At 32.2% G+C, this 26502-nt stretch overlaps 1 protein-coding gene across 1 annotated transcript in view; it reads right to left on the bottom strand.

Moving 5' to 3' along the window:
- UBR3 (ubiquitin protein ligase E3 component n-recognin 3) overlaps positions 1-26502 on the bottom strand; it is a 225667-nt gene that overhangs the window by 42362 nt on the left and 156803 nt on the right. The window contains exons 29-32 of the mRNA XM_060016607.1: positions 25309-25445; positions 19202-19287; positions 8490-8595; positions 465-568 (exon numbers count right to left, since the gene is read on the bottom strand). Of these exons, the coding sequence (XP_059872590.1) occupies positions 465-568; positions 8490-8595; positions 19202-19287; positions 25309-25445 (433 nt within the window). The remainder of the gene's footprint in view (positions 1-464; positions 569-8489; positions 8596-19201; positions 19288-25308; positions 25446-26502) is intronic.

The following is a 26502-nucleotide window of genomic DNA, read 5'->3' on the forward strand; positions in this document are numbered from 1 at the left end:
AGAACTCATACAACTGTGGAACAATAGTTAAAGTGTTTCTAATATAATATTAATTCTGTTAATATCATACTGGTATGATACTAACACTAATTAAAAATAATGGGTCATCACATTTTGAATAACTCTATGATACTACTATATCAAAATATGTATGTATGCATGTAGATAAGGTAGAAGCATTAGGGCTGACAGTTTGCTCTATTTTTCACATTTTGTATCATTTTAATTTTTTTAAAACAAAGAGTGATTTCCCCATGTCTTTACCTTACTATTGACTAAAAATCTAAAAATAGACCTACAAGGGAAAAAAACGATTTCACTGTCATCTTCTTTAGATATATGATTACAATGCTATTTACCTCAGAACATTTCCATCAGACTGAATGCTATACTTATGCCTATAATTTTTAGAATATTCATTATATATACAATATAATCTAAGAATCTAAATTATAAAGACATACCTTTGCGTAAGGGTTGTGGCATCATTAAGATCTGGATAAGCAAAAGGGATGTAACATCATGATAAAGAATTGGAACCTCAGGCTGTTGCTCCTCATTTCCCAGCCTAAAAGAAAAGTGCATAATCACTTTAGACAGTATTGTATCTTCCTTCTAATTCATTTTATATTTCACATATATGTCTATGGAACAGAAATCAACTTTCATAAGCAACTGAGAAATCTCAGAAGAAAAAGTTAGAGCCATATTTTTGGCCTAAAAATAAAACCTTTTAGGTTCACATATTTCCTTGACTCCGCCTAATATGAAAAAATTACATAGAAAATTTATTAGGTCTTAGGATATATTAACTTGATTATGATTAACTTTCTGATCTCTTAGATTACAGAAATCAAACAAAGAATTAAACGGAGCTTAAGAGAATTAGTTTCACTACAAATGGGGTGGCACTTAGGACACTTGCTATGACAAACTTCATACTGAAGAAGAAATATTCATGTTATAAAAAAAACAATTCACAAATAAATTACATTGAAAAGCCATGGTCAATATCTCTTGTTAAAAGTTGTTTCAACTTTGTGACTAAAATTCAAATAAAATCTTTAACAGTTTCAAAGTTTCAAAGAAAAATAATAACCAAAGCAGAACTTAAAATACACTATAAAAGATAAAATAGTAAATCTAAGGAATGTATAGTACTATAAAACACATAGAATATATTATAAAGCAGCTCTTTTCACTCTAAAAGAATTTTTAAAACTCCTTTAGAAGCTTCAATTTTTGGTCATAGGTTTAATTTTTAATGTCAGAAAAAAGTTAATCTTAAGCTTCCAGAATTGGTTAAATTCTGAAGCTACACTTCAGACTAGACTTGGGATAAACAAGAATTGCTCAAATCTTTTATTAGGCTTCATCACTCAACAAATATATAGTGATTACTTAACTGTATGCCAGGCACTGGACACATATGTGAGTAAACCAATCTCTGCTGCTGTGAAGCTTAAATAACTGGCAGAAGATGACAGCTCTTTGAATGGCCCTATTCTCTACAAATATCTCTTTAATACACTTGTCTTTCTCTCCAAAGGTAACCTTCCATTAATGCCATGAATCCTAGTATTTCTTGTCTCTTAAGTCTCTCTGGCATCTCTTATTTACATGACCAAAGTTCTTAAAAAGAAAAAAAATCGAGGGGACACCATTTCCTCACCTATTATTCAAATTCCCACAGAAATGGTTTTCCACTGATTACACAAGTGGTAGCTTTTGTACGTCTGTAAATTAAATTGGGAGTAAATAAATAAATTAGGTGTATCGTTTAAAGAATTTTTAATGATGTGGGAATTTGGTTGGTGTTATTTTTAAAAAGCAGATTCTAAAACTGATACAATATGATTCAAACAGCTTTTTTTTCCATTTTTATTTATGTATTTATGTATTTATTTACTACTGGAGTGTAACTGCTTTACAATGCTGTGTTAGTTTCTGCTGTACAGTGAAATGAATCAGCTCCATGTACACCCATATCCCCTCCCTCTTGGACCTCCCTCCCACCTCTCCCCCACATCCCACCCATCTAGGTTGTCACAGAGCACCGAGCCGAGCTTCCTGTGCTTTACAGCATGTTCCACTAGCTATCTATTTTACACATGGCATTTCTGCATGTGTATGTATATATATATACACACACACACACAGAGAAAAAGACTGCAAAGAAATGTCTCTCATTTTTATGAGACATTATGTTTCATCTTTATGGTTCATGAGTTCATTAAATTGTAATAAACTATATATAGCAGGTAGGTTATGAGATTTTAGATTGTTTCATTTTCTTTCTCAACATTTTTGTACATTTTAAACATTGTACAATAACTACAATTTCATAATCAGGAAAAATTTATAAAAACAATAACCTGGAGCTTGTTGGCTACTAAGATAATAACAATCATCTCAGGACACAGGAATGGATCTTTCCTGGCACACAGTAAGCACATATTCTGAATGAATGAATGGATACACCCCACTGTAGAGAAGTCAACCACAGTTTTGGTGTTTTTTAAAAAATAAATTTATTTATTTATTTATTTTTGGCTGCGTGTTGGATCTTCATTGCTGCACATGGGCTTTCTCTAGTTGCGGCAAGCAGGGGCTACTTTGAAGTGTGCAGGCTTCTCACTGCGTTGGCTTCTCTTGTTGCAGAGCATGGGCTCTAGGCACGTGGGCTTCAGTAGTTGTGGCTCACGGGCTCTAGAGCGCAGGCTCAGTAGTTGTGGCGCATGGGCTTAGTTGCTCCGCGGCATGTGGGATTGTCCTGGACCAGGGCTCAAACCCGTGTCGCCTGCATTCTTAACCACTGTGTCACCAGGGAAGTCCCAACCACAGTTTTTTAATGTGGGGTTTAATATCATCATTGTGACAAGTATCTGTTAAATGCTTAATATTTTAAAATACATAATTATCTCTATCTCAAAGTTTTTAGGTAATCTTTAAAATCCAGATTATAAAAAGTGTACACTACTATTAATTCCATAGATAATAAGGGGAAATGGGTGGGTTAGACTTAATAGGCCTAATTTTCCCATTTTTTTTTAAACCAAAGTGACTATCAACACAGTGAAATTTAAAGAAAATAAGGAAATAATTTTCATGAGGATTATAGACAAAAGTGTATATGAGAAACCTATATCATTAGACATATAATTTTATGTTGTAAAAGGATTAAAAGTGAGAATACAGAAAAAGATACTTCCATTTTTAAAACTCTTATACAGAAATGAAACACAGATGACATAATCAACTGTAATATTACAAGTTAGTGAACTAATGAACCATAAAAATGAGAGCAAATAAGAAGGGGAAAAAAAATCAACCAGATTTTCCAGAAATTCCTCAAATCTCTCCAAATCTTTCTGATTCCGAAGCCTAAGTTTTTAGCTATTACTCTATGCTTCCTTAGGTTCTGGAATCAGAAAGATTTGGATTCAAATCAGCTCTACTCCTTCACAGCTGTGTGCCCCTAAAGAATATGTTAATTAACTTTTCTAAGCCTCATGTTACTCATATGTAAAAATTGAGACAACAATGGTACCTAGTTTATACAGTTATGGTGATGATTAAATGAGATTATATATGCAAAGCACAAAAACGTGCAGCATGATGTAAACACTGGATAACTGTTCGCAGCATTTAGTACTATCCTACTTATCTTAGGGCTATAAAAGAACACAACCCAGCAATCATTAATACGGAAAGCAGAGTACCTCTGTCTGGTCTTTAAAACTTTTAATTCACCAATACTACACTTAAGAAACCTCTTGTTTGCTGAATATCCTTAGACTCAGAGAGTTAGGCATTCTAATACTTCATCTGCACACCATCCCTGTCCTTGAGTATGCAAGTCTAGCCAGGAAAGAAAATTACTAGCTACTATCAAGAAAAGTGATTTATTTTCCTTAGCCAGAACATACAAAATACAGCTTACTAATTTTGTCTACAAACACAAACACACACACATACAATTTTTTTTTCTGAGAAGTAGCGGTATTTATTCATAGCGTCAAAGTATACCCCCACCAGATAATTAGTAATTACAAAGGATGAAATAATAACTTTACGGTGGAAAAACTTGGCAGATACCACATTAGCCAAATGATCAGAGTTATTAACATTAATAAGAAGACAAATCAACAGCATGTGCCTCCTGATGTGACACACGAAAAAGAACACAATATTACTTATGCGATATTTCTGCCAAAAGTTTAGCACCTGAATCTAACCACAAGGAAATATTGGACAAAAATAAACTGAGGGGTTCTACAAAATAATTGGCCTGAGCTCTTAAAAAAAAAGTCAATGTCATGGAATACAAAGTCAGGAAAGATTTCACACTGAAGGAAATTAAAGAGACATGACACTAAACACAAACACGATCTTGAATTTTCTTTGCACTGCATTTGCATTTCCCAGGATATTACTGAAATAACTGGCAAAATCCGAATAGGGTCTGCATGAGGTAGGAGTCAATATTAATTATTTCTCATATAAATATCCAACTAACCCAGCTCCATTCACTATAAAGACTGTGCTTCCCCAACTGCTCCACAGTTCCATCTATGCTATAAATCCAATATCCACATATGTATGGATCTGGTTTGTTTTGTTTTATTTTAACAAGCAAATACAAATTTATTTCTCATCTCCCCTTGATTATACAAGTGGTAGCATAAAGTACAGATTTAGTGCTCCTGAATTTGTTTTTCTTTTAATATTGTATCTGAATGGAGATCTTTCCATATCAGTAAGCAAAGCACTTTCTCAACTTTTCTTCCATCTCTCTCTCTCTCTCTCTCTCTCCTCTCTCTTCGCATACATGTCTTAATTTACTTATGTAGGGAAGGCAAAGTAGTAGGATATTTGATCACTATATGGCAAAAAATAAGATTGAATCTCTTCCTTATACCATACATTTTGAAACATTCCAAATAGATAAGAGATCTAACTGTAAAAACTGAAGCCACAGAAATAGAAGAATCATATATCTGATAAAAGGTTAATATCCAAACTACATAAAGAACTCATACAACTCAATAGCAAAGAACAATCCAATTAAAAAATGGGCAGAGAATCTGAGTAGATACTTTACTAAAGACATACAGATGATGACCAAGTGCATGAAAAGGTGCTCAACATCACTAATGACCAGGGAAATGCAAATCAAAACAACAATGAGATAACACCTCACACCTGTCAGAATGGCTATCATCAAAATGAAAACAAACAACAAGTGCTGGTAAGGATGGGGAGAAAAGGAAAGAAACCCTGGTGCACTGTTGGTGGTATTGTAAATTGATGAAGGCACTATGAAAAACAATATGGAGGTTCCTCAAAAAATTAAAAAAACAGAACTACTATATGATCTATCAATTCCACTTCTGGGTGTTTATCTGAAGGAAAGGAAAACACTAACTCAGAAAGATATATGCACCCCCATGTTCACTGCAGCATTATTTACAATAGCCAAGACATGGAAACAACTTAAATGTCCATTAATGAGTGAATGGATAAAGAAATTGTGGCATATATATACCATGGAATATTATTCAGCCATAAAAAAGGAAATCCTGCCACTGGTGACAACATGGATGAACCCTGAGGGCATTATGTTAAGTGAAGTAAGTCAGACAGAGAAAAACAAATACCATAAGATCTCACTTATATGTGGAATCTTAGAAACAAACAAAGAAACTCCTCATAGATACAAAAAACAGACTGGTGATTGCATAGACAGGGGTGGGGGATGGAGGATGGGGATGGGTGAAGATGTTCAAAAGGTACAAACTTCCAGTTATGTAATGTACATATAGGGATGTGATGAGCAGCATGGTGACTATAGTTAGTAACACTGTATTGTTGCTAAGTTGCTAAGAGAGTAAATCTTAAAAGTTCTCATCACAAGAAAAAATGAATGAATCAATCCTTTTATAACCAGGAAAAGACCTGAGTCAAAATGCATCAAGTTCCAGAATTAATTAAAAAAAAAGATTAATAAATATGACTACATTAAAAATAAAATTTTGCATGGCAAAAAAAATCATACACACACAAAAAAGACATTAGACAATCTGGTGAAATATATTTGCAACTTATCACACAAAGGACTAATATCCACAATCCATAAACATATTTTTTAAATGAGGAAGAAAAAGACCAACAACTAGATTTAGGGAGTTCACAAAAAGAAATGCAAATGGACAGAAATGAAAGACATATATCTCTGAATTTACTTTATTATATAATTTTTACTTTGGAAAAAATATGTTTTACATAATTAAAATTTAAAAATCAAGGTAAAAAAGGCAATCTTTACAGAGTTAATAACATTCCATAGTCTGTTTTATTATTATTAAACAAAAATAGAATTATAACAATGATTTTAAAATTTTTGCTTTTTTAATATATTTTTTTTTTTTGCCTTTTAAAAAAATTTTAATTTTATATTGGAGTACAGTTCAATGTTGTGTTAGTTTCAGGTGTACAGCAAAGTGATTCAGTTATACATGTATCTATTCTTTTTCAGATTCTTCTCCCATATAGGTTATTACAGAATACTGAGTAGAGTTCCCTGTGCTATACAGTAGGTCCTTGTTGATTATCTATTTTATATACAGTAATGTGTATATGTTAATCCCAAACTTCTAATTTATCCCCCCCCCCTTTTTAAATGTATCTTATTGATCTTTCCAGCATATACAAACCTATGTTCTATCCTACAGCTGGGCACTATTGCTTTAAATATTGAGGGGGAAAAAAGAAAACAATAAATCTATAAAATATATAGATAAATAAAATAAAATAAAAAAATTAAATATATAGATAAATAAAAACTACAAATCAAGCAGATAGCATAACCACACAAGAAAAAATTACTTCAAATGACTTAGAAATTAGTATTTTGTCTGTACATCCCTAGTGGTATATATTCTAAGGACAAAAAGAAATTATAATTAGTACTAATATTGGTATTTAAAAAAAAGAATTGTAGTTATACTGTAGGTTATGCAAATAGTAATGCTGTTATTAATATCACTAGGAACCAAGATTTCCAGAATAAGAGAAAAAAGATGTAAATAACAAAAAAGTTAAGAAACAAAATATAACCTTACAATCTTATGTGTAAATTGCAAACACCAGTAAGAACTCAAGATCTTTCTCCTTAAAAAACTATTTCCTAATCCTGTCCACTGGAATGGCCTATAAGCAATAATAGCACAGTAGCTATGGATACTCTTTAGCACCCAGATTGTGATGTCTAAATACCACTTCCCGTTAAATGGAACTACATGGAGAAATGGCTGATTCCAGGTACAGAGTGGAAAATGTACAAAATAAACCCAGGTCAACTTACTGTGTCAGAAAGCAAAGGCATTATCAAAGACTACTTTGATCATGTTGAAGTCCAATAGCCAACCTAAAGGGATTCTCACTAACCTAAAAGGAAGCAACTCGCATTGAAAAGAATGTCTGAAATGGGGCTTCCCTGGTGGCGCAGTGGTTAAGAATCCGCCTGCCAATGCAGGGGACACGGGTTCGAGCCCTGGTCCGGGAAGATCCCACACTTAGTTGCTCCACACTTAGTTGCGGTGGAGCAACTAAGCCTGTGTGCCACAACTACTGAGCCTGCACTCTAGAGCCCATGAGCCACAACTACCGAGCCCACACGCCACAGCTACTGAAGCCCGTGTGCCCTAGAGCCCATGCTTCGCAACAAGAGGAGCCACCGCGATGAGAAGCCTGCGCACTGCAACGAAGACCCAACGCAGCCAAAAATAAAGAAAAAGAAAAAAATTTAAAAAAGAAGAATGTCTGAAATGGAGTGAAATGCATCAAGTATATAAAAATCCATGAGATCATAATAACCACAACTTATTGGTCACCACTGGAAGTTGCTAGGGTATCAACTCATTTCTTTGAAGATTTATAAATAGGGAAGAATTAAGCATTCATCTTGCCAAACTATGTTTCAGGGTAACTAAACAGCTGATACTGGGAAAGTTTTTCTTTATAAAAACAACCTAGCTAATAAATCATAAGGAATATTTTTGTGGTTTTTTAAAATCACTATTTCTCAGTACCTAATGAAATACTGGATTTAGGCAAGAATAATCACAGGTTTCAAAAATCATTAGGTGAAAGGCTATGGGGAACTTTACAATGACGGGATCAGTCTACGGTCACCTGAACCCACTGATCAATTCTGACATAAAAAGAAAGACTACCAGCTATTTTGTGCCTCTATCTGAATGTTTTGTTTGCATAAAAACCAATGAAATTCTTTAAAAGACTTTCTCACTTAGTAGGAATTTTTAGGCAATTTTTACAGAGAGTATAATGGTAAACTGTTTTCAATTTTTATTTCTGAGTTTCATAAGGAAAATTCACATATTTATAAAGAACTTCAATCCTATTTTTATACTTAACTATTTTTCAAAAACAGTTTTAATTGGTTTTAATCTTTCAATAATACTTACTGTGAATTCATCTCTTCTAGTAACTGTGTGAGCTTTCTCCAAGGATTATACTCAGAATCAATGCTGTAAAGCCGCATGTGCAAGGCTAATACATGGAACAGTTGATCTAAAAAAATTGAAGAAAAGGTAATTAGAAGGTTCACAAAATTTGTCCAGAACAATATTCAGGCAAAATTTCTAGCTAATTTATAAGGAAATGTTTCTTATCCTTATAATTATAATTCACCAAGTTTAAGTGCCAAACTACTTCATGCTCTCTTTTAAGGTAAACTCTGAAATATATATCCAAATAAATTGTACTAGAATTTGGACTGTCCTTATGCTCAATCTTAATACAGGAATGGTTTGTTTTCTTCTCCCGTCAGAGACCTACTTTTCCTTGACTTTATGCTTCAGGCTTGGTAACTTGTACTTCTCACTATTGTGATCTCCTAACCAAAATTCACTATTATCTTCAATACGCTACTCTGAGTAATATGGACAATAACTTCCATATAAACCACTGTTAGTTGAATATCTTTCTTTACCTAATATTTTCTCCTAAATATTCATTAGATTTAATTGTGACTTCATCATCTTTTGATTCAACATGAAGAAAAAATAATGGAAATAAGATTATTTAAGAGGATTATTCTGGCTATTTTCATTTCTTCTACCTAAACCATGACAATAATCTACCAGTCTTAGCGTTCAACAAAATTCTGCTATGACATTTAGAAAGAAAATTTTGTTTAAAATTTTTAAATTATTTGGGAAAAAAAATCCTAAATTTTGCTTTCATATCACATGTGCATTTTCTGGTATAAATGACAAGGATCGGACTAAATTATTCTGCCACTAATACTCAAAATATTTGAATTAAAATGAATCAAAATTCACTTTCTAGAATGTTAGATAATACTTTTGTGACATGTGATTAAAACTAATTCTTAAAACCAGAAAGAAAAAAGCCAAATGACACATATTGTTGTCACTCTCTAAATTAAAATATTCAAAACTAAACAATGTTTTGTTTCTCTGAGCAACTGACTTAGAAATTAACTATACTTTAGAATAACTTGAGATCCATCACTATGAGGAGGAAGAGTAATATTAGTGGTGGGAGTAGTTTGGGGAAGTTATTTGTAAGACATGAGAGCTATAAGATGAACAAAATAAATGTTCCATTCTGTGGGGCAGGGTAGAGGAAATGGGACTAACACTCTGTACCTACAACTGTTTCAATCTGGTGTCTCTATAACAAACAGAAGAATCTAAATACCTGATCCTGCTTCACCTTCTGTCTATAAGTCAATGTATAGTCTAAATCCTCTTAAAAGTTCTGCATCCTATTAATGGTTAACACTAGCTGAGTATTTATTAGTGCCAAGCACTGCTTAATAATCACTTTATATGGATTATCTCAATTTATTTTCACAAAAATTCTACCAGGTAGGTAATACTGTTATCCCCAGTTTTGAGACAAGTTTCCCAAATTTTCAGTTTTTCTAGTAATCTGGTTCCATTGATAACACTAAGAACAAGAGACATTTTTAGCAGAGAAATAACATGATGAAAAATATATTGGTCATTTTTGTTTTATTTCAATTCAATTACACATAAGAGACTTTTTTATGAAGTATATAATTTATAACTTTTAAAAAAGTGTCTAAAACCTAAAAGTATTAAAAAAAAATAAATTCCTCTAGCAGAAAATATTAAGATTAACTCAAGTTGCAAGTTGAGAAGTTTTGCATTCTTCTTATAGAGGTTTTAAGTGAATCAAAGGGCTCTCTTTAATATCTCCTTTCAAGATGAAAGTCAATTAACTTGAAGTTTTGATTTAATCAAAAGCATAGACATTGCAATTTTACTAACCTGTTTTGCACTGAAACCATGGCCAGCATAAAAGTAATGTTATAATCTGCCTACTTTCGAAGTCTTTACCATAATTAAAGAAATACAAATGCTGAAGAAAAGTTTTTTATCTTCTTATATTCCCTCATTCTACACATGAGGAAATAGGCCCAGAGAAAGGAAGTACCTTGCCAGGTCACCCTAATATTTACTGGAAAAGCTAAGAACAGAATTCAAGATTTCCTACTTGTTAGTTATTTCTACCACTCCAGTTCTCCTTGGGGTTTTTATGATGAAAAGAAAAGTATAAAATTCCTTTTGTAACACACACACCCCTTTCCATTCCTATGAAAAGCTGAGATTGTAACCCTGCAGCATCTTCTAAAGCTATAAATATAATAAATAACAAGAGTCTTTGGTATTGGTTTTAACTAGAACTGAAGGATGATAACATATCTAATGAGGTACATCTACCTTTCAAAAACAATGCTGGAAACTGCAGATAACTTCAACAGGAAAAAGAATAGGCCAAATAACAATCAATACTTTTCACTATGTTTATATAATTCACTGTGTTTTTAAAATTTAGTCTGAGACCTATCAGTAAGAATGGACTCTAATATTTATTTAGCAACAAAAATATCTTTGAGGGAATTCCCTGGCGGTCCAGTAGTTAGGACACTGCGCTCTCATTGCCAAGGGCCCGGGTTTGATCCCTGGTTGGGGAACCAAGATCCTGCATGATGCGTGGGATGGCCAAAAAAATAAAAAATGATAATAATAAAATAAATACCATTCTCTAATAAAGGAATCAGGGCTTTAAAAAAATCTTGTATACTAAACACATACTGACAGTAGCAGATATAGGATGAAGAGAACCTTTGATCATATCAAAAAGTTAAAGACTAAAAAATAATAGAAAAATGTATTAAACACCAACTATGTTCATGACATTTTAAAAGTTGAAAAGCAATTATACCAAGAAAGCATATTATTAAACTTTTGAATAATAACAGCAAAAGGAATAGATAACTTTTTTTTAAATGACACATTTTAAAGTTCTAAAGTTTAGACCTACGTTTATAAAAGGGTTTAGAAATGAGAAACATCATTAACTTATAGGTGTGCTGTGATTTCAATAAACAGGCACCACTGCCTAGTAGGACCCAGGAAGTCCTGGATTTGAATCCAAGCTCTGTACTAGCCATGGGTCCTTGGGCAAATTACCTTAGTTTTATTATCTGCAAAACGGGGATAATACCAACTTTCTGGGCTGGTTTTTTTGTTGTTGTTGTTGTTTTATCTGGGCTGTTTTAAGTGATAGTAGTTATGGTAATAGCATACATCTGTAGTACGTAGACAGTGTGTTTATACACATGTACATACATATATGGTTTCTAAGGATAAATTCCAAATAATAAATTTAATATTATAAATGAGATAATACAGCTAAATTAGAGATTATGACTACATTAGACACATTAGGTCTCCACATAAAACTACCACTCTATACAAAATATTAACATATATTTTTAACCTCTTCTCTCTCCTCCCCTGAACTTTTGGTACCACTCTTCCTTGGTTCTCCCCCAGATTCTTCTCAATTACTTGTAAGTGTTCTTCTTCCTCTCCTGAACTCTAAAAGGTGGCATTCTCCATAAGAAAGGAAAAGGGATCCCTCTGAGCCCTCCTTCCCTCTCATTCTGCACATGCCACTTCACATAAGCTCAACTTCCACTTCTACCTGTAAGTTTACAATTCACAAATTTTTCTAGCACTTCAGATGTTTGACAGGCACCACAAAGATCAATATATCCAAAACTAAATTGATTATATAGCCCAGCCTAGCTCCAATATTCATTTCCTCTTATAATTCCATCTGAGTGAATGACATCACTGCCCATGCAAACATCCAAGGAAAAACTTGGGAGTCATCTCCCACATTCTTGCCCTCCATAGCCAGTTGATTACCAATCCTATTGGTTCTGCCTCCTATGACCCCTCTTCTACTCTACTCCACCCCTACATCATTTCTCAATTAGATTACTCAACAATGTCCTCATTCAGTTTTATGTCTTTTGTTTCACCCCCTTCCAACTCCTGTAAACAATAAATCTATTCATATTATCTCATAAATGGTTGGTGAACCACTGAAAGGACAGGCATAGAAAGTGCTTCATGAGATAACCCCTATCTTCTTTTTCTGGTTTATTACTTAACCTTCTTTCCTCCCTTTACTTTATTTAGCAACTATTCACTAATGTGTCATATTGTCTCACTCTGCCTTTGCAAGATGTTCTCTCAGCCTAGAATAGCATCTTGTTGTTCTCCAGGCAAACCTGATTCATCTTTCAAGAGCCAGTTCAAGTGCTCCTCTGTAAATTTTTCTCTAATACTGCACCTGAGACAGATGTGATCATCCCTTGCTTTACGCATTCTCTACACTTGAGTTACCTTTATTTTAGCACTTCTAATACAGCCCTGTAATTATTTTTCACTTTTCCTCTCCTATGAGACGGTGAAATCTCTCTGAAAAAGACAACTGTTTCTTTTCCTCTTTGTAATTCCCAGGCTAGCACAGTGCTTGACATTTAACAGGATTTTTTTTAAGCATGCTTAATACTGTATGAATATGTCAACAATCCTAGTTTTTTAAATCATATAATATAAGCCTAAAATTCATGATGGATTTATACTCTTCCTTTTCTGCTGTAATGACATATTGGCTTAGTAACCAAGAAAGAGGCCAATTAACTAGCCCTAATTTCACTGCCCCAAAGACAGTGACCTCTCAACTCTAACTACTAAAGTAGTGCTTGACTTACTTGCTCCCACTATCTTCTTCCCCATGTTGGTTGCCGTGACAACTCATCTGGGACAATGAACTCTATTTTCTGCAATACCTAATCAAATTCTTTACAGCTGGGACAAGTCTAAGGTATTATAATGTACTTAATCACAAGAGAAACATATCATTACTAAAACAGAAAACACCATTGAAAGACTGATTTGTCGTTGAAAAAAACCAAAGATTTAAATATAAGAACTCTCAGCTGGAACAAAAAGGTAAGATTTAGCAATCTCTTCTATCTGTATCAATATTAAAGTAAGACTATCATACCAAAAAAATCTATAAAGTAAAAACATAACTCCAACTTCATTGTAAAATTAAGAGTTTTACACGTATGGCTATGAATACCATACACACACACGAAACACTGTTATGCCAATTTTTATGACTTGGGGAGTATCCACTTAAGGAAACTGAACACAAAGTTGTTACATATGTTTTTGTTATATATGTTTTTCATAACATATTTTTCAAAAATGCTTTTGAAACAGATGTTTACTGAGCTCAGTACCAGGTTGGAAATTCTGCGTCTCTGTCAGTCATTTCTAAACATGTAAGAGTTCTAAACAGGCAGATTATTTCTTAGTATAACACTCATACTGGTTATTAAGACAGAAATACATATTAAAGGAAAGACTTATCCTAAAGACTTTTATAAACTGGTTCTGTCTAAAATTGTACCACTGTTAAAATTTACCTAAGGTAAACTTAACTGGGTCTGCATTTCCAGATCATTCAAAATTTTAGTTCTATCAGTGCAGTTATCACTGATTAAATACTTGTCAATGAAAAAAATTTCAACTAGCCCAATGACTCTCTAAATTACCATGAAAAAAATTTTCAATTTCTCTATAACTTATTAATAATCAAAGTAAGGAAATGGTTCTGACCCATTTATCCTAGGGTGAATATAATTGGTGTGGATATACACCTCTCACAGCAGAGTCAGCTTCCCCGGTTCCTCTACACAGTCCTGAGAAATTACCTGTGGAAAGATGGAGGGAACTCCCAAGTGAGAACCTGAAAACTTTTTTCAGCTCCTGCTGAAAAAAGGAGCTGCCCTGCCCTAAGCCAAGCAAGATCTCAGGACCCCTACGCCCTGACAGTGGAAATTATTATCTGTGGGACTTAGTTCCTGGAATAACCACACCATTAACACAGGAAGGCCTAGCTAACTGGGCCACAAAGCACAGGACCTGCAGAAAAACTTTAAAGAATAGCTGAAGCCACTCTTCTTAGCTCAAAATCTTAAACCACACCTCTAACCCAGGCCACCCCAAATTAACAATGTATTTTGTTCCCAATAAATAAGCTATATCAGTCTTTGGGAATAAATCCCATTCTGTCCTTCTAACCCCATCTTTTAACAGGTCAAACTTAAGGTTTGTTAAGTGCTTTTTTAAAAAAAAAGACTAGGCTGAAAAATTAACTTTTATCTTGCTTCTGGTCTCCTCACCCACCCCCAATTTGATGATGGTAGTATCGAAGTAGCAGAAACAGTAATGTTGAGATTTACAGTCTATGAAGACTTGAACATACATTGTAAAACTGAGTTCTTACAACAATCCTCTGGTTGGATACTATGAAAAACAGAATCCATGAGATTAAATAAGCTTGCCATTAAACTATCTGCCCACTCATGAAGAGTTGAGTCTGAAGGCAATTTCTACATTTTTATATTAATTTATGTACTTTGACCACTATAATAATTAGTGGCCAAATTTTCTTCTTGTTATGGGGTAACAAAAAGAATAGAACAAAAGTTGTGATCCAACCTATTTGTAGAATTCATAGTTTTTTAAATCTGAAAAGGACCTTACCAAGCCATGGATATCAGAATTTTACCACTATTAAAGAATAAGATTAGACTACTTAATAGCAATTTTGTGATATTAAACAATATCTTTATGAAGCCTTACTGCAGGGTGAAATTAACATCAAAATAATTTTCTCTAACTCTGAATTCTCCAAAAATTCATTCTTTGAGCAACTAAAACTACTTTGAGCTGCATGCTGCATGCACACATCTAAGCTGGATTGCTTTCTATGAATAACAAACACAGGGGGCAGTTTTCCACTGTGTGCATCATTTCTTGAAAAGATCATATATTATGTCAAAATTAAGTTAAAGCACCTCAAATGAAAATGTCAAAGCAAGGGTTTGCCTCAACCTTTCTTGACTAAAGTTTAATTTTTATCTCTATAAAATCATGAAATCCATTTGTGATATGAACTTTGGCTCCTTAGTTAAACTACAGTAATAAGCAGAAAGCTCAGACTCAAAGATATAGAAAGATGTTGATCTAACTAAAGATAAGTTTTTAAAAATTATCCTCCAATATTAATAATTTATCAATGACATCTCTTCCTCCCACCCCCACCCCAGCCACTGGTTTCAACAATTTCTGCTTGAGAAATACACTAAGAATATCATGGCAAAAAGTGCTGAAAGCCTGTGAACTTCACTGGAATCTATGGCATTCCATGTCTATTTTCAAATCACTTTAATGAAGAAACTGAGTAACTTTAATAAAACATTCTTAATAAAAAGTTATGCCTTCAATTTTTGCATCTGCTTTGTCCTACATCTGTTGCTAACCAAGTTGGTGGTACTTATCAGTATATATACCAATTTGTAACAAAAACTCCAAATTCACTCATCTTTCAAAACCTTGTTCAAATGCCATGTCCGCCAAAAGCTTCACTGATTTTACAAGCTAGGTATGATCCCAAACCTCCAAATTTTCTAGAACTTTATCCATACCCCACTTTAGAACTTAACACTTTCTATCTTACAATAAATTACCTAGAATCAGTCTTATCTGCTGAATACAAGGTCCTTAATGCCTGATCTTCCAGTGAATAAAGAGGAGGTCCACAGCTCGGACCTAGGAATCAGGAGCAGAGCTGCATGTGGAAGCTTATGAGATGGCTCACGCCAGGGGCAAGGGGGAACCAGCCAGCAAACTGGTGAAAAATAAAGGAGAACCAACTGGTATCCACGGAAGAAGGAATGAGGACTTGAGAAAATGTCTGAAGGAGTGGCCCAAAACAAAAATAGAATTCACAGTGAAAGGCTGGCAAAAGAAAATAGGCAAGATAACAGGAAGGATAAGCATGGGAGATCCTGGAAATATTCCAAGGCAATAGTGTGCAGTAGGATATCCTTGACTAAGCCCAGGGGTGAAAGTTTTTAAAGGTTCTGCATCTTTTGGGACACTTAAGGGCAAGAGGTATGTCTTACATAACTGAATTTAATGTCAGAGAACTGGGTTCAATTGCAAGCTTTGACATTTTCCAACTATATGACTTGGCAATGCAATCACTCTGAACTCCAGCTTCCTTTTCTAAGAAAAAGGGATAACACCTATTTAACATGGTCATTCTAAAGACTAAATAATTTACGTGAAAGTACTTTATAAACTTTAAAACTACAAACGTAAGGTATTATTAAAATACCATAGTATGCTGCTATGTGAATTAATTTTGCTCATTTTTACTGTGGAAAATTTCCCAGACATATATTTAGGAATGAACTTTTACTCTGATTGGATACTGGTCGGTTTATCCCAATACTTCAAAAATTTGAATATGGAAGTGCTGAATGGCATTATTCAACAATTTGATTTCTCAGTATAAATTTGGCCAGTAATATTTTCTGCTTTTATTGTTGTAAATAGGTCAATCTTGTGCCCTGCCCCACCCCCACTGTGTGTGTGTATGTGTGTGTGTGTGTGTGTGTGTGTGTGTGTGTGTGTGTGTGTCCATCCATAATTATCTATCGGGCATTATGCAAGCCATTCAAGACAAAATTTATTAAATTTTTTCTCAACTAAACTTCAATTTCATCAGGAATTTGTGATGGAACATTACTCCAGAAGTGTAACTTCCATTATCATTTGCTTAATTAGTGGAGCATTTTCTCATTCTCTTTCACCAAAATATTATGAAAAAGAGAAAAGACATTTTAAAAATGATATATTTAAGAGGCCATAGAAAGTAATGAATGGGAAAAGGAAAATACTGACTTATGAATAGGCTCTAGAGAAAAAGAGAAATTTTTGTTTACTAATACCATTAGAGTTCTACTGGAAAATGAAAAAAATGAGATATTTGATCTAAGATCCTATGAAACACCTTCAATATGCTCTTGCATTAAACTTAAATTAGGTTTGAGTTAGGCTTGAGTAAATAGCAAATACATTAAGTTTATACACTTGCAAAATAGTGGGATTTCATAGAATATATAACATTCTGCATACCTGATTTATAGAGCTCTTTTATAAATAATTAGGATAAATAATGTGTAAGTAACTGAACAATACATCATATGAAAACTAAAATCAAAAAAATCATGTACAACCTAAATATATAAAATTTTTTGTCAATCATACCTCAATAAAGCTGGGGGAAAAAAGAACTAACATAACTGATAAGGAAAAAAGAAAACTAAAAACAGTATTAACTTATATTTAGGATAAGCTTCATCACAACCTCTTCTATACTGGCACATTGAAATCTCTTATTCACTAAAGGGAAAAATAAAAAGAAACAAAAGTCTGGAAGTAACTATCAATTTAATAATTTAAATTAAAATTGAGGGTGATAATTGAAGTGGCTGCTGCTAGACTTTTACTACTATTTTTAGCATTCTGGTTAAGTTCATCATTTACAAGCCTCTGTATAAATTTAAATTTACCTTAGAGGGAGGAAAAAGTAGCTTTCTAGCATAAAACTAAAATTCCTTTACTAAACACTTTCTAACATAACACTTTCTGGAATATTATCAGCCAATGCCAAACAACAAATTAACAAGAAAGAATAATTTATCTAAGTGAAATTATAGTTTCTGCCAATTCAAACAGACTACAAGCTAAAACTCCTATTTATCAACAACTTCTATAAAACATACTATATCACTGGGTACAAGTAGGGTTTAAGTACATACATCAAGGGGTCAGTAAATACTGAATACTCAGTAAAAAATAAATTCCAAAACCTTAAATTTCCAAGAACAAAGTGATAACACAAAATAAAATATCAAAATCTAGTACAACTAGTAAGAATTTTAAAAGTAACTTGGTTAAATTTCACGTAAGTTCATATCTTTATGTTGGAAATTTCAAGGTGTTTTTGATCAGTCCTTTGCTCTGAAATCATTCCAAAATTATATATATATCTTCTTAAAATAACACATATTTTTGAAAAACTAATATATATTGATAATTTTAAATAATTACTAATATTTTTAGCATTTAAGAAAATATATTCATTTTTCAAAAAATACATTATGTTTTAAACAATTTTTATTTCCCATATCAATCACATTAGGAAATATTTTAACTCCATTGATTTGGGACCAATAATTAACTGTACATGACATTAAATAATATTACCCCTAGTATTCACATTAATTCTCTAAACAATGACTACACAGTGATAGCATCAAAACCATGCTCATGAAAAATCTACTTTAAGTTCCAAATGATACTTCTCAGAAATATACCCTTACAAAAAGTACTGAAGAATCATGCTCAGTTTACAATATAAAGCATATTCGTAAATAAAAGTAAACATCTACAATTTTAATACATTTGTGCACATCAAAATACAGTACAAATGCCTTCACTGATTAACAGCAGCTATTTATATAGCAATCTGTAGGTGACACGAATTGTCTTTATAAAAATTTTCTTAAGTCCAGACAACATAAATATTCTTTAAAAGAATTTAAGTTTGAGGAAAATTTTTTATCATTGAGAATAATATACTGTTTTGATTTTGAACCAACGTAATTCTGTTAATTACTATGACATTTATTTACTGACAAATCATAGTATAGAGAGAGCTAAATGTTCATGATTCTTCTAAGATTAACCATTTAAAGCATATAATCACTATTAAAATTGATTATACAAAACATAAAAAGAATTTGAAAATACAACAAAAGACCACTTTGCCTATATATGCTTTCAAAATGAAATAATCAGAAATTTTTTAAAATTTAGCACTGCTTAAGACTTACTTAAACAAGACCTTTTACCAGCTGTGCTTGCACCACCTGAACATAAATTCCCTCCTCGATGGATTAATTCAAGTTCCAAATTGGTTCTGTAAGCAAAACATTAAAAAATATCTCAGTCATTAGATTGAAGTAATACTTTTTGTTTTATTGATATGTCTGAATAAACCTAAAGTTCTTCAACTTTATTATTTGAAAAATTATAGTTTATGCAATATCAGTAATAATCATATTTTATCTGATACTTAGAAAGTTAAAAGGGGAACAGTTTATCTACCCTTACTTATATGTTCATATTTATACCTGCAAAACTGCACACGTCACAGTGTAATTGTTGCAAAATCCTAGATGTTGGCAAATACTAAAAACTAGGCCTTAAGGAAAAAAACTGCAACACATTTCAAAAACCCACATATGAATCTGATGAAAGAATCTGTACTCTGGCAGCCACTGATTAGGTGGTTACTGGCATATAACACACAAGGGCATACCAATTTTTCTATCAGAGAAATGGTTATCACTCACTGGAGCTTAGATGGCATCTAGAAACCAATATTAAGAAACAAAATCACTAACATCAAAGTGGCTATAAACAACACATATAATTAAACAGCAGTCTCCTTTATAGACTTCTAGAATTACAGTTTTATTAAAATACATTGTATAACTATTAACACTGCTAAACAACAATATTGTTCAAATAGATTTGAAATTATATTTAGCGATTATCAGTTTACAGAATAGCAATTAGTAAATTGACATTTCAAAAATCAAACTGATGCAGAATCTAAAGATTTACTCAAAAGCAGTAACAGTAAAATAGCCAATCAATTTTGACAAAATAATAAATGAAAATTCTGAGTGACTGTGTGTATTTTTATTTCAACAGTATTAATAAACTTAAACACACCTTTATTTGCCACAACTAAAACTGAATAAACTAGTTTATACCCAAGATATGTATATATGACACGAATAGTGAGATATCCCCCATCTTAAAAATAAATAAATAAAAGGCAACATTTCAAGCTTACTCTTTAAAAGTGAATTCAGGAAAGAATAGAACCCTATTTTATTTAAAACAAAACATTTTGAGCTGGTTTTGCTTGTATTTTGAACACAGAATGTTTTGAAATGTTATTTTCATATATTTACTTATAAATGCAAACTGTTAAAAATATTAATATTTCTAAATCTGTATATTTGCCACCCATTTCTAAAGGAATGCTTTAATCCTCTCTACTCAGGAGGGAGAAAAAGCAATTTAACATTGATAATGTTCCTGCTCAGAGCTCCATCTGGTTGCTGCTGATAAGGGCATCTGTGTGACAAGGGAATTTTCCACCCTTCAGGTGATTTGCATTGCTCACTGAACTTCTAAAAACCTACCAGCAAGGAAGCAGGGACAAGGATTTCATATTAGTGGACAGAAAGCGAGCGGAGACCAGCATGTGTTCCTTCATCAAGGGAATATAAATGAGATCAATACATTTTGTTTTCACAAATCTTCTGTTGCCTAATCTGTAGAAAAAAATTAATGGCTATATTCTCTTATAAAAACTAAGATTTCCTAGATAGTACTTTTAAAAGAGCTAACCAGAAACGCGATTAATTCTTACAAATGAACGTCAGAACCAGAATGTCAACTTTTATTTCAGCATAATTTGCAAAAATATTCATTGAAATATAAATACAATAACAAGTCTATTTATTTAATCATCAAATAAGATACTTTAAAGGATGATAAACATGTTACCAGAAATTTGATTTTAAAAAATACTTGAAAGAAAACTACCAAATGTAATTAATTACTTCAGATTATGGTTGGAAGATCTCCTGTACAACATTCCTTCTGAGCTAAAAAAACAAAACTACCTATCCAAAGGGTTTGTATAATATCTAGGATTTAAAAAATCAATATGTCAGAAGCCCTAGCCATCAGCTTCTCCTTATTTAATTTATAACAAAATTGGCCCTTTAAGTCTTGCTAGAGAAATGAACACACAAATGTGTCACATGCCCCATGTCTGCTTTTCCCTCACTGTTGAAATCGTAACGCAATATTCTGTTTCTGCCCTCCTGAATGGATGATATAAAAATTAAGATGTACTGGGAGCAGAAGTTTTCCAAGCCTTTTTGTTCTTGGAGAAAAGTAGACTCAACTTTCTATATTTTCTAACACAAACACATTCAAATTAGTTTGGACGGGGAATAAAGAAGAAAAGAAAATCTCTGCATTTGAAAGAAAGATTGCTTAAAGCCTATCATGGTGGCCACTTAGATATACCCAAATAAAAACTCCTCCAACTATGCTCCAGCTTCTTTTTGCTTGACCAAGTATGCCTTCTACCCCTCATTTGGCACTAACTTATATTTTTAGAGCTATAATTTGAAAAACAAACGTGTATAAACACACACACACACAGAGACTCAAACACATACTCGTATAGTGTGGGTTCAAGGCCTGAGCCTACCCCTACTAGATGACCAATTAATTCAATTTCTCAGAGAAGAAAAGATCTTCATCCATACCATGGCCTGGGCTATATTATCAAATACTCAACTCAAGCTCTAACTCCTCCAAGAGTTAGGGAGAACTAACTCCCTTTTCTTGGAAAAGGAAAGGAGTGCTTCTATACACTTTATATTTCAATTTGCTCATCTTCCCTTTTGAAGTTCTATAGCACTTTCTCAATATGATATATTTATTTTAAATATATGTATTTTTAAAATATTTATATTTTTAAATATTTTATATATTTTAAAAAATTATATTGTTTTATACAGATTGATGTATATTAGTTTTGTCTCTCCAACTAAACTGTAAATTCCTGAAGACCAGGGACCATTTCAGATGCAGCTTCTATATCCCTGATGGTACCTAGGAAAGTGTTCCAACAATTCCCAGGACCTGAACACCTCTTTGTTTTTATATGTAGCCAGTGATAAGATTCTCTAATCCCTGCAGTTTATTATCATTATCTTGTTGACCTTTCCTTTAGTTTTAAAAAGGATTCATTATTTGGTGTTTTAGCAAGCATTCTTCTTATTTCAAATATAATTAGTTAATAAAGTTTAAACTTATAATGCAACTAATGTATAAAGCAAGCTGCATTCACTCTACTGAACAATTTACCCACTTATGACTTAAAGATGTCTCTTCATCTACATCTCAGTTACTCACATTTCAACTTCTTTCCATTTCCATGTTTCTCACATATACAGGCTAAGTGCTACTTACTAATAACTCTAGGCTATATATAACTTGGGTCCAAAATCTTTGGAGAAATCAATTACTCAAATTAGTGTGATTCATTGTTTCAATAATGAAATAATGAATTGGCATTGAAGTGAAAAAAGCTTTCTTCTCCAAAATTAATTTTCCATAATCCATTTGAATGACTGATATTTACAATAGAATGTTTTTTGGAAATACATTAAAACTTGAATATAGTAATTTTGATTAATTTTAATGCGACAAAAAGATCATTCCAACAATTTCTTCTTTGCTGCCCTCAGAAAATCCTCCAAGGCTTCACCTTGCAAATAAAATTAAAATCAAAGAGATACATATTGTCCTACCAAAAACTAAAAACTAGCTCAAAAACAATTATTAAAGGACACAGCTAGTTACCCACTAGAAATATTTTGTTTCTAAACATCAAAAAATTTAAGCTCCCCAAAGAGCAAAAAAAATTACTTATTCAGCTGGGAGAAATTCAGTCCTGGGAAACTAGGGTTGTAGCCCATTCAAATTACTAATGTCAAATACAAATACATTTGCATGTTCTAAGGGATTATACATTTAAGAATCACAGCATTTAATTCAAAAGTTAAATAACTGAAATTAATTTTATTTCTAAATATTTTACTTACTTAACCATTTTAAATACTGCTAAATACTTCAATGACTACCTTTTAGGCATAAAAATGATCATAATCTGTAATCATAAGTATTTAATGAAACAAGGTTATATGCCAGGCAGAAGATAACTGTAAAGACCTGGTTTCCTACCTTGAAAAAGTTACATCTTATTCAAATAGAATACACATGCTTTTTTCCTTTAACTCACGTTTTTGTTAATTCTTGAGTCAATTTGTTTTTTGTGTTTCTTTTTAATGATTAAGTAAAACTTAGAGAAGGCATGCAATCTCACTGTGAGAACATTGCAATGGCCTGGGTAATTTTAACCAAGGACAAGGTTTTTAAAGGTTATATACTTTCACTTCTGGAATCATTATATTGTTGCTTTAGAGTTTACCACTAAGGATCAGAGAAGGATGGGAGGATGGGAGAGCATATTTTCTCCACTTCTCTATATACACCCTTAGTAAATAACATTTGACATCTGTCCCTGCTTCTATATAAAAGAGAAAAACAAAAATATGTTGATTCAAAAAGTCTCCCATTATCACAGCAAGCTTTCTATAAATATTTCTATTAAAAATTATATATATATTCTATAAATTATTTATATATTTAAACAAAGAAATAGGAATCCAAAACTTCTACCAAACTAAATTTAAATCAAATTATTTGATTTATCATACTACAGCAAAATTCCATGTACAGATCATTCCCATTCAACCAGGATTTTCTTATAAGGTCAATCCTAATAAAATCAAAGGCATAAATGCACAAGTGACATAAATATGAGTGTGTATATACATGCATTGAGTTGGTCTACATCCATGTCACTTTTCTACATTATTACCATAATATTGTACAGAACTTTATGAAACCTTGAAACCTGGCAAAATTAAATTATATTCAATTTAGTTTTCACATAAAGTATATTTTATTGCAAGTATGTAATTGGTAACTCTTCAGAGACAAAATGTTAAATTAACTGTTATATCTTCCCCCAAAGCATTCTAGATAAATAACAATAGCCTAGGAATACACAAACTAGATAGTTACTTCCCAACCCATTAGATCCTTTTACATCAATCCACATCCAGCACTTGCATTCTTAGACCAAAAACTAATGTTTCCTTATCCTGAGGTCTAACTTGCTTGCTGCAATTTTCTTAAGTCTGGTTCCATTTTTCCTGGGTTCAAAAGAGTACATAGTTCATTCACTCTTTTGTTACCCTCTGTTCCAGGAATGGGGCAGAGAGAATGGTCATGATGAACTTCATGTATATATGACTTATAAAAGCTGAACTAAGGAGAGGAAAAAGGAGAACAGTAATTGAAAGAACACTATACCTCAGCTCAAGAAATCTGAGTTCTAGTCCTACTCTACCACTAATTTGTTGCATGACTTCAAGTCACGTTATTTCTCTAAATCTTACCTATTACAATACTACTTGAACAAAATATGAAGTATGCTTCTAGAGATATCCAGGGGTCTACAATATCAGATCTGGCAGAATGTGTTTACAATTGTGCCTGCTTCTCTCCTATTTTTTTTTTCTTACAGTTCTCCATTTTCCTTCAATTAAGTTTTCTAAAATTCCTATTTGGAATTATTTCTTAGGTATTGAACACCTACTCAGTAGATTAGACTATTCCTACCTAATCTGAAAGATGAGAAGCATTTACCTCTGTTTTCTTGAGACCGGTAGCTACTCACAGAAGTTTAGAACATGCCTGATCTCGTTTCCTCTCCTTTATCTGATTTTCTAAACCACCTATAGTCTTCTAGGACATTACTAGATCTTGCATGAGCTTAAAACAAAGTAAGTTCTTCTTACTGTTCTTATTTTTTTTATAAATTAGAAGTATTTAACATATTACAATGTTTTAATTCTTAGTATTATCACTTTTTTGACAGGGCTTAAACAGTGATTTCTTAACAACACCCTTCATATATAATACTCACATGCTTTGAGGTAGACATCTGTCCCAAATGTTAATAATATACTTTTCCTCATATATCCTATAATGCTTAATAATACCTAAACCAATATTCCATTAAAATAAAAACTCCTCAGAAAAATGAAGGAAAATTCTACTTTTATAGACCTTTTAGGAGGTTCTAAAACTAGCCATAATTTCAACCAACATTAAAAATATGCAACCTTTTTTCAAATAAATATGAATGAGAAATAAAATAAACTATTAACATTAAGTAAATATAAAAGTATATACTATGTATACCTACCTAGCAACAGAATACATAAAGAGAAAATCATTATCTGGTGAGCCTGGAGTCTTGCTATAGTCTCTATATTTCTTCTGAGTGGTATTTTTGATATCTTTCATTACAGATTCCATTTCTTTACTTAAGTTGGTTTCTGACTGTAAAAAACACAAACATACATATAAAGTTTATGTATATTCATTTTCTCTAATAACAGTCTAACACTACATTGTTTATCATATGAGCACACTAGGAAGTTAAGGTTTAAAAGTCAAAACAGATGTACATTAGCTACGCACTATAAATATATTGAGCGCACAAAGATAAAACAGATCAAGAGGTATTTTCTCTTATTTTAGGGACCTTTTATTCTAATTTTATATTGTGATCCAACAATGAATTAACCACACAAACTATATTCTAAACAAATGAGTATATGTCATTAAAATATCTTAGAACAGTTTCCATGCTTATAAAAAATCTTTCATTTAAGCTCATTTTTTCAAGATTAATATTGATGTCCCTTACTTTAAGCCTATTTTAATCACATAAAAATCTGGATTTCGAAAAGAAAAAAAATAACACATAGACTCAAAAATTGGTCTTCAATTCAGAAAAGGAGATAAATCTTTCTGATTAGCTTTAAACTATGAATTTCTGTTGAAAAAGTCAGATATTCATAGTTTTCATAAATTTACTGCATATACTGGGCATTGCTGTCACTCCTCTCAGGGACCATAACATGAATCTATAATGAAGGTGAAACATTTAAGAATTTAAATCAAATAAATCCTACTGGATGGGATAAAAGATGGGTTCACTTAGACCAAATCTCACAGTAAAATAGACTGACTTATGGTTCGATCATATATACAATATTTTATCTAATACACACACACATACACACAAATGTATGTGTAAGTCTATAATTACACACACAGAAAGTTTGCATGTGTGTGTGTAAATACATCATCTTAATTTTAATATACCTAATGGCATATTTTTAAATGATTAGATTGTGCTTTACATTGCAAGATACATCTATATAATGCTGGACTTTGTTTTTAAATACTTCAACATAACCATATCTAAGCTTATAGGATATTTCATGATCTGGAAGATGTATATTAAAACTATAACAATTTAGACTAAGGAAAAGCATAGCCTTTAGTAATAATTTGTTCTGTTACTCTCATTTTTGTTTTTAATAACCAC

The sequence above is a fragment of the Delphinus delphis genome, chromosome 7 (assembly GCF_949987515.2).
Source record: "Delphinus delphis chromosome 7, mDelDel1.2, whole genome shotgun sequence".
Taxonomy (NCBI): Eukaryota; Metazoa; Chordata; class Mammalia; order Artiodactyla; family Delphinidae; genus Delphinus; species Delphinus delphis.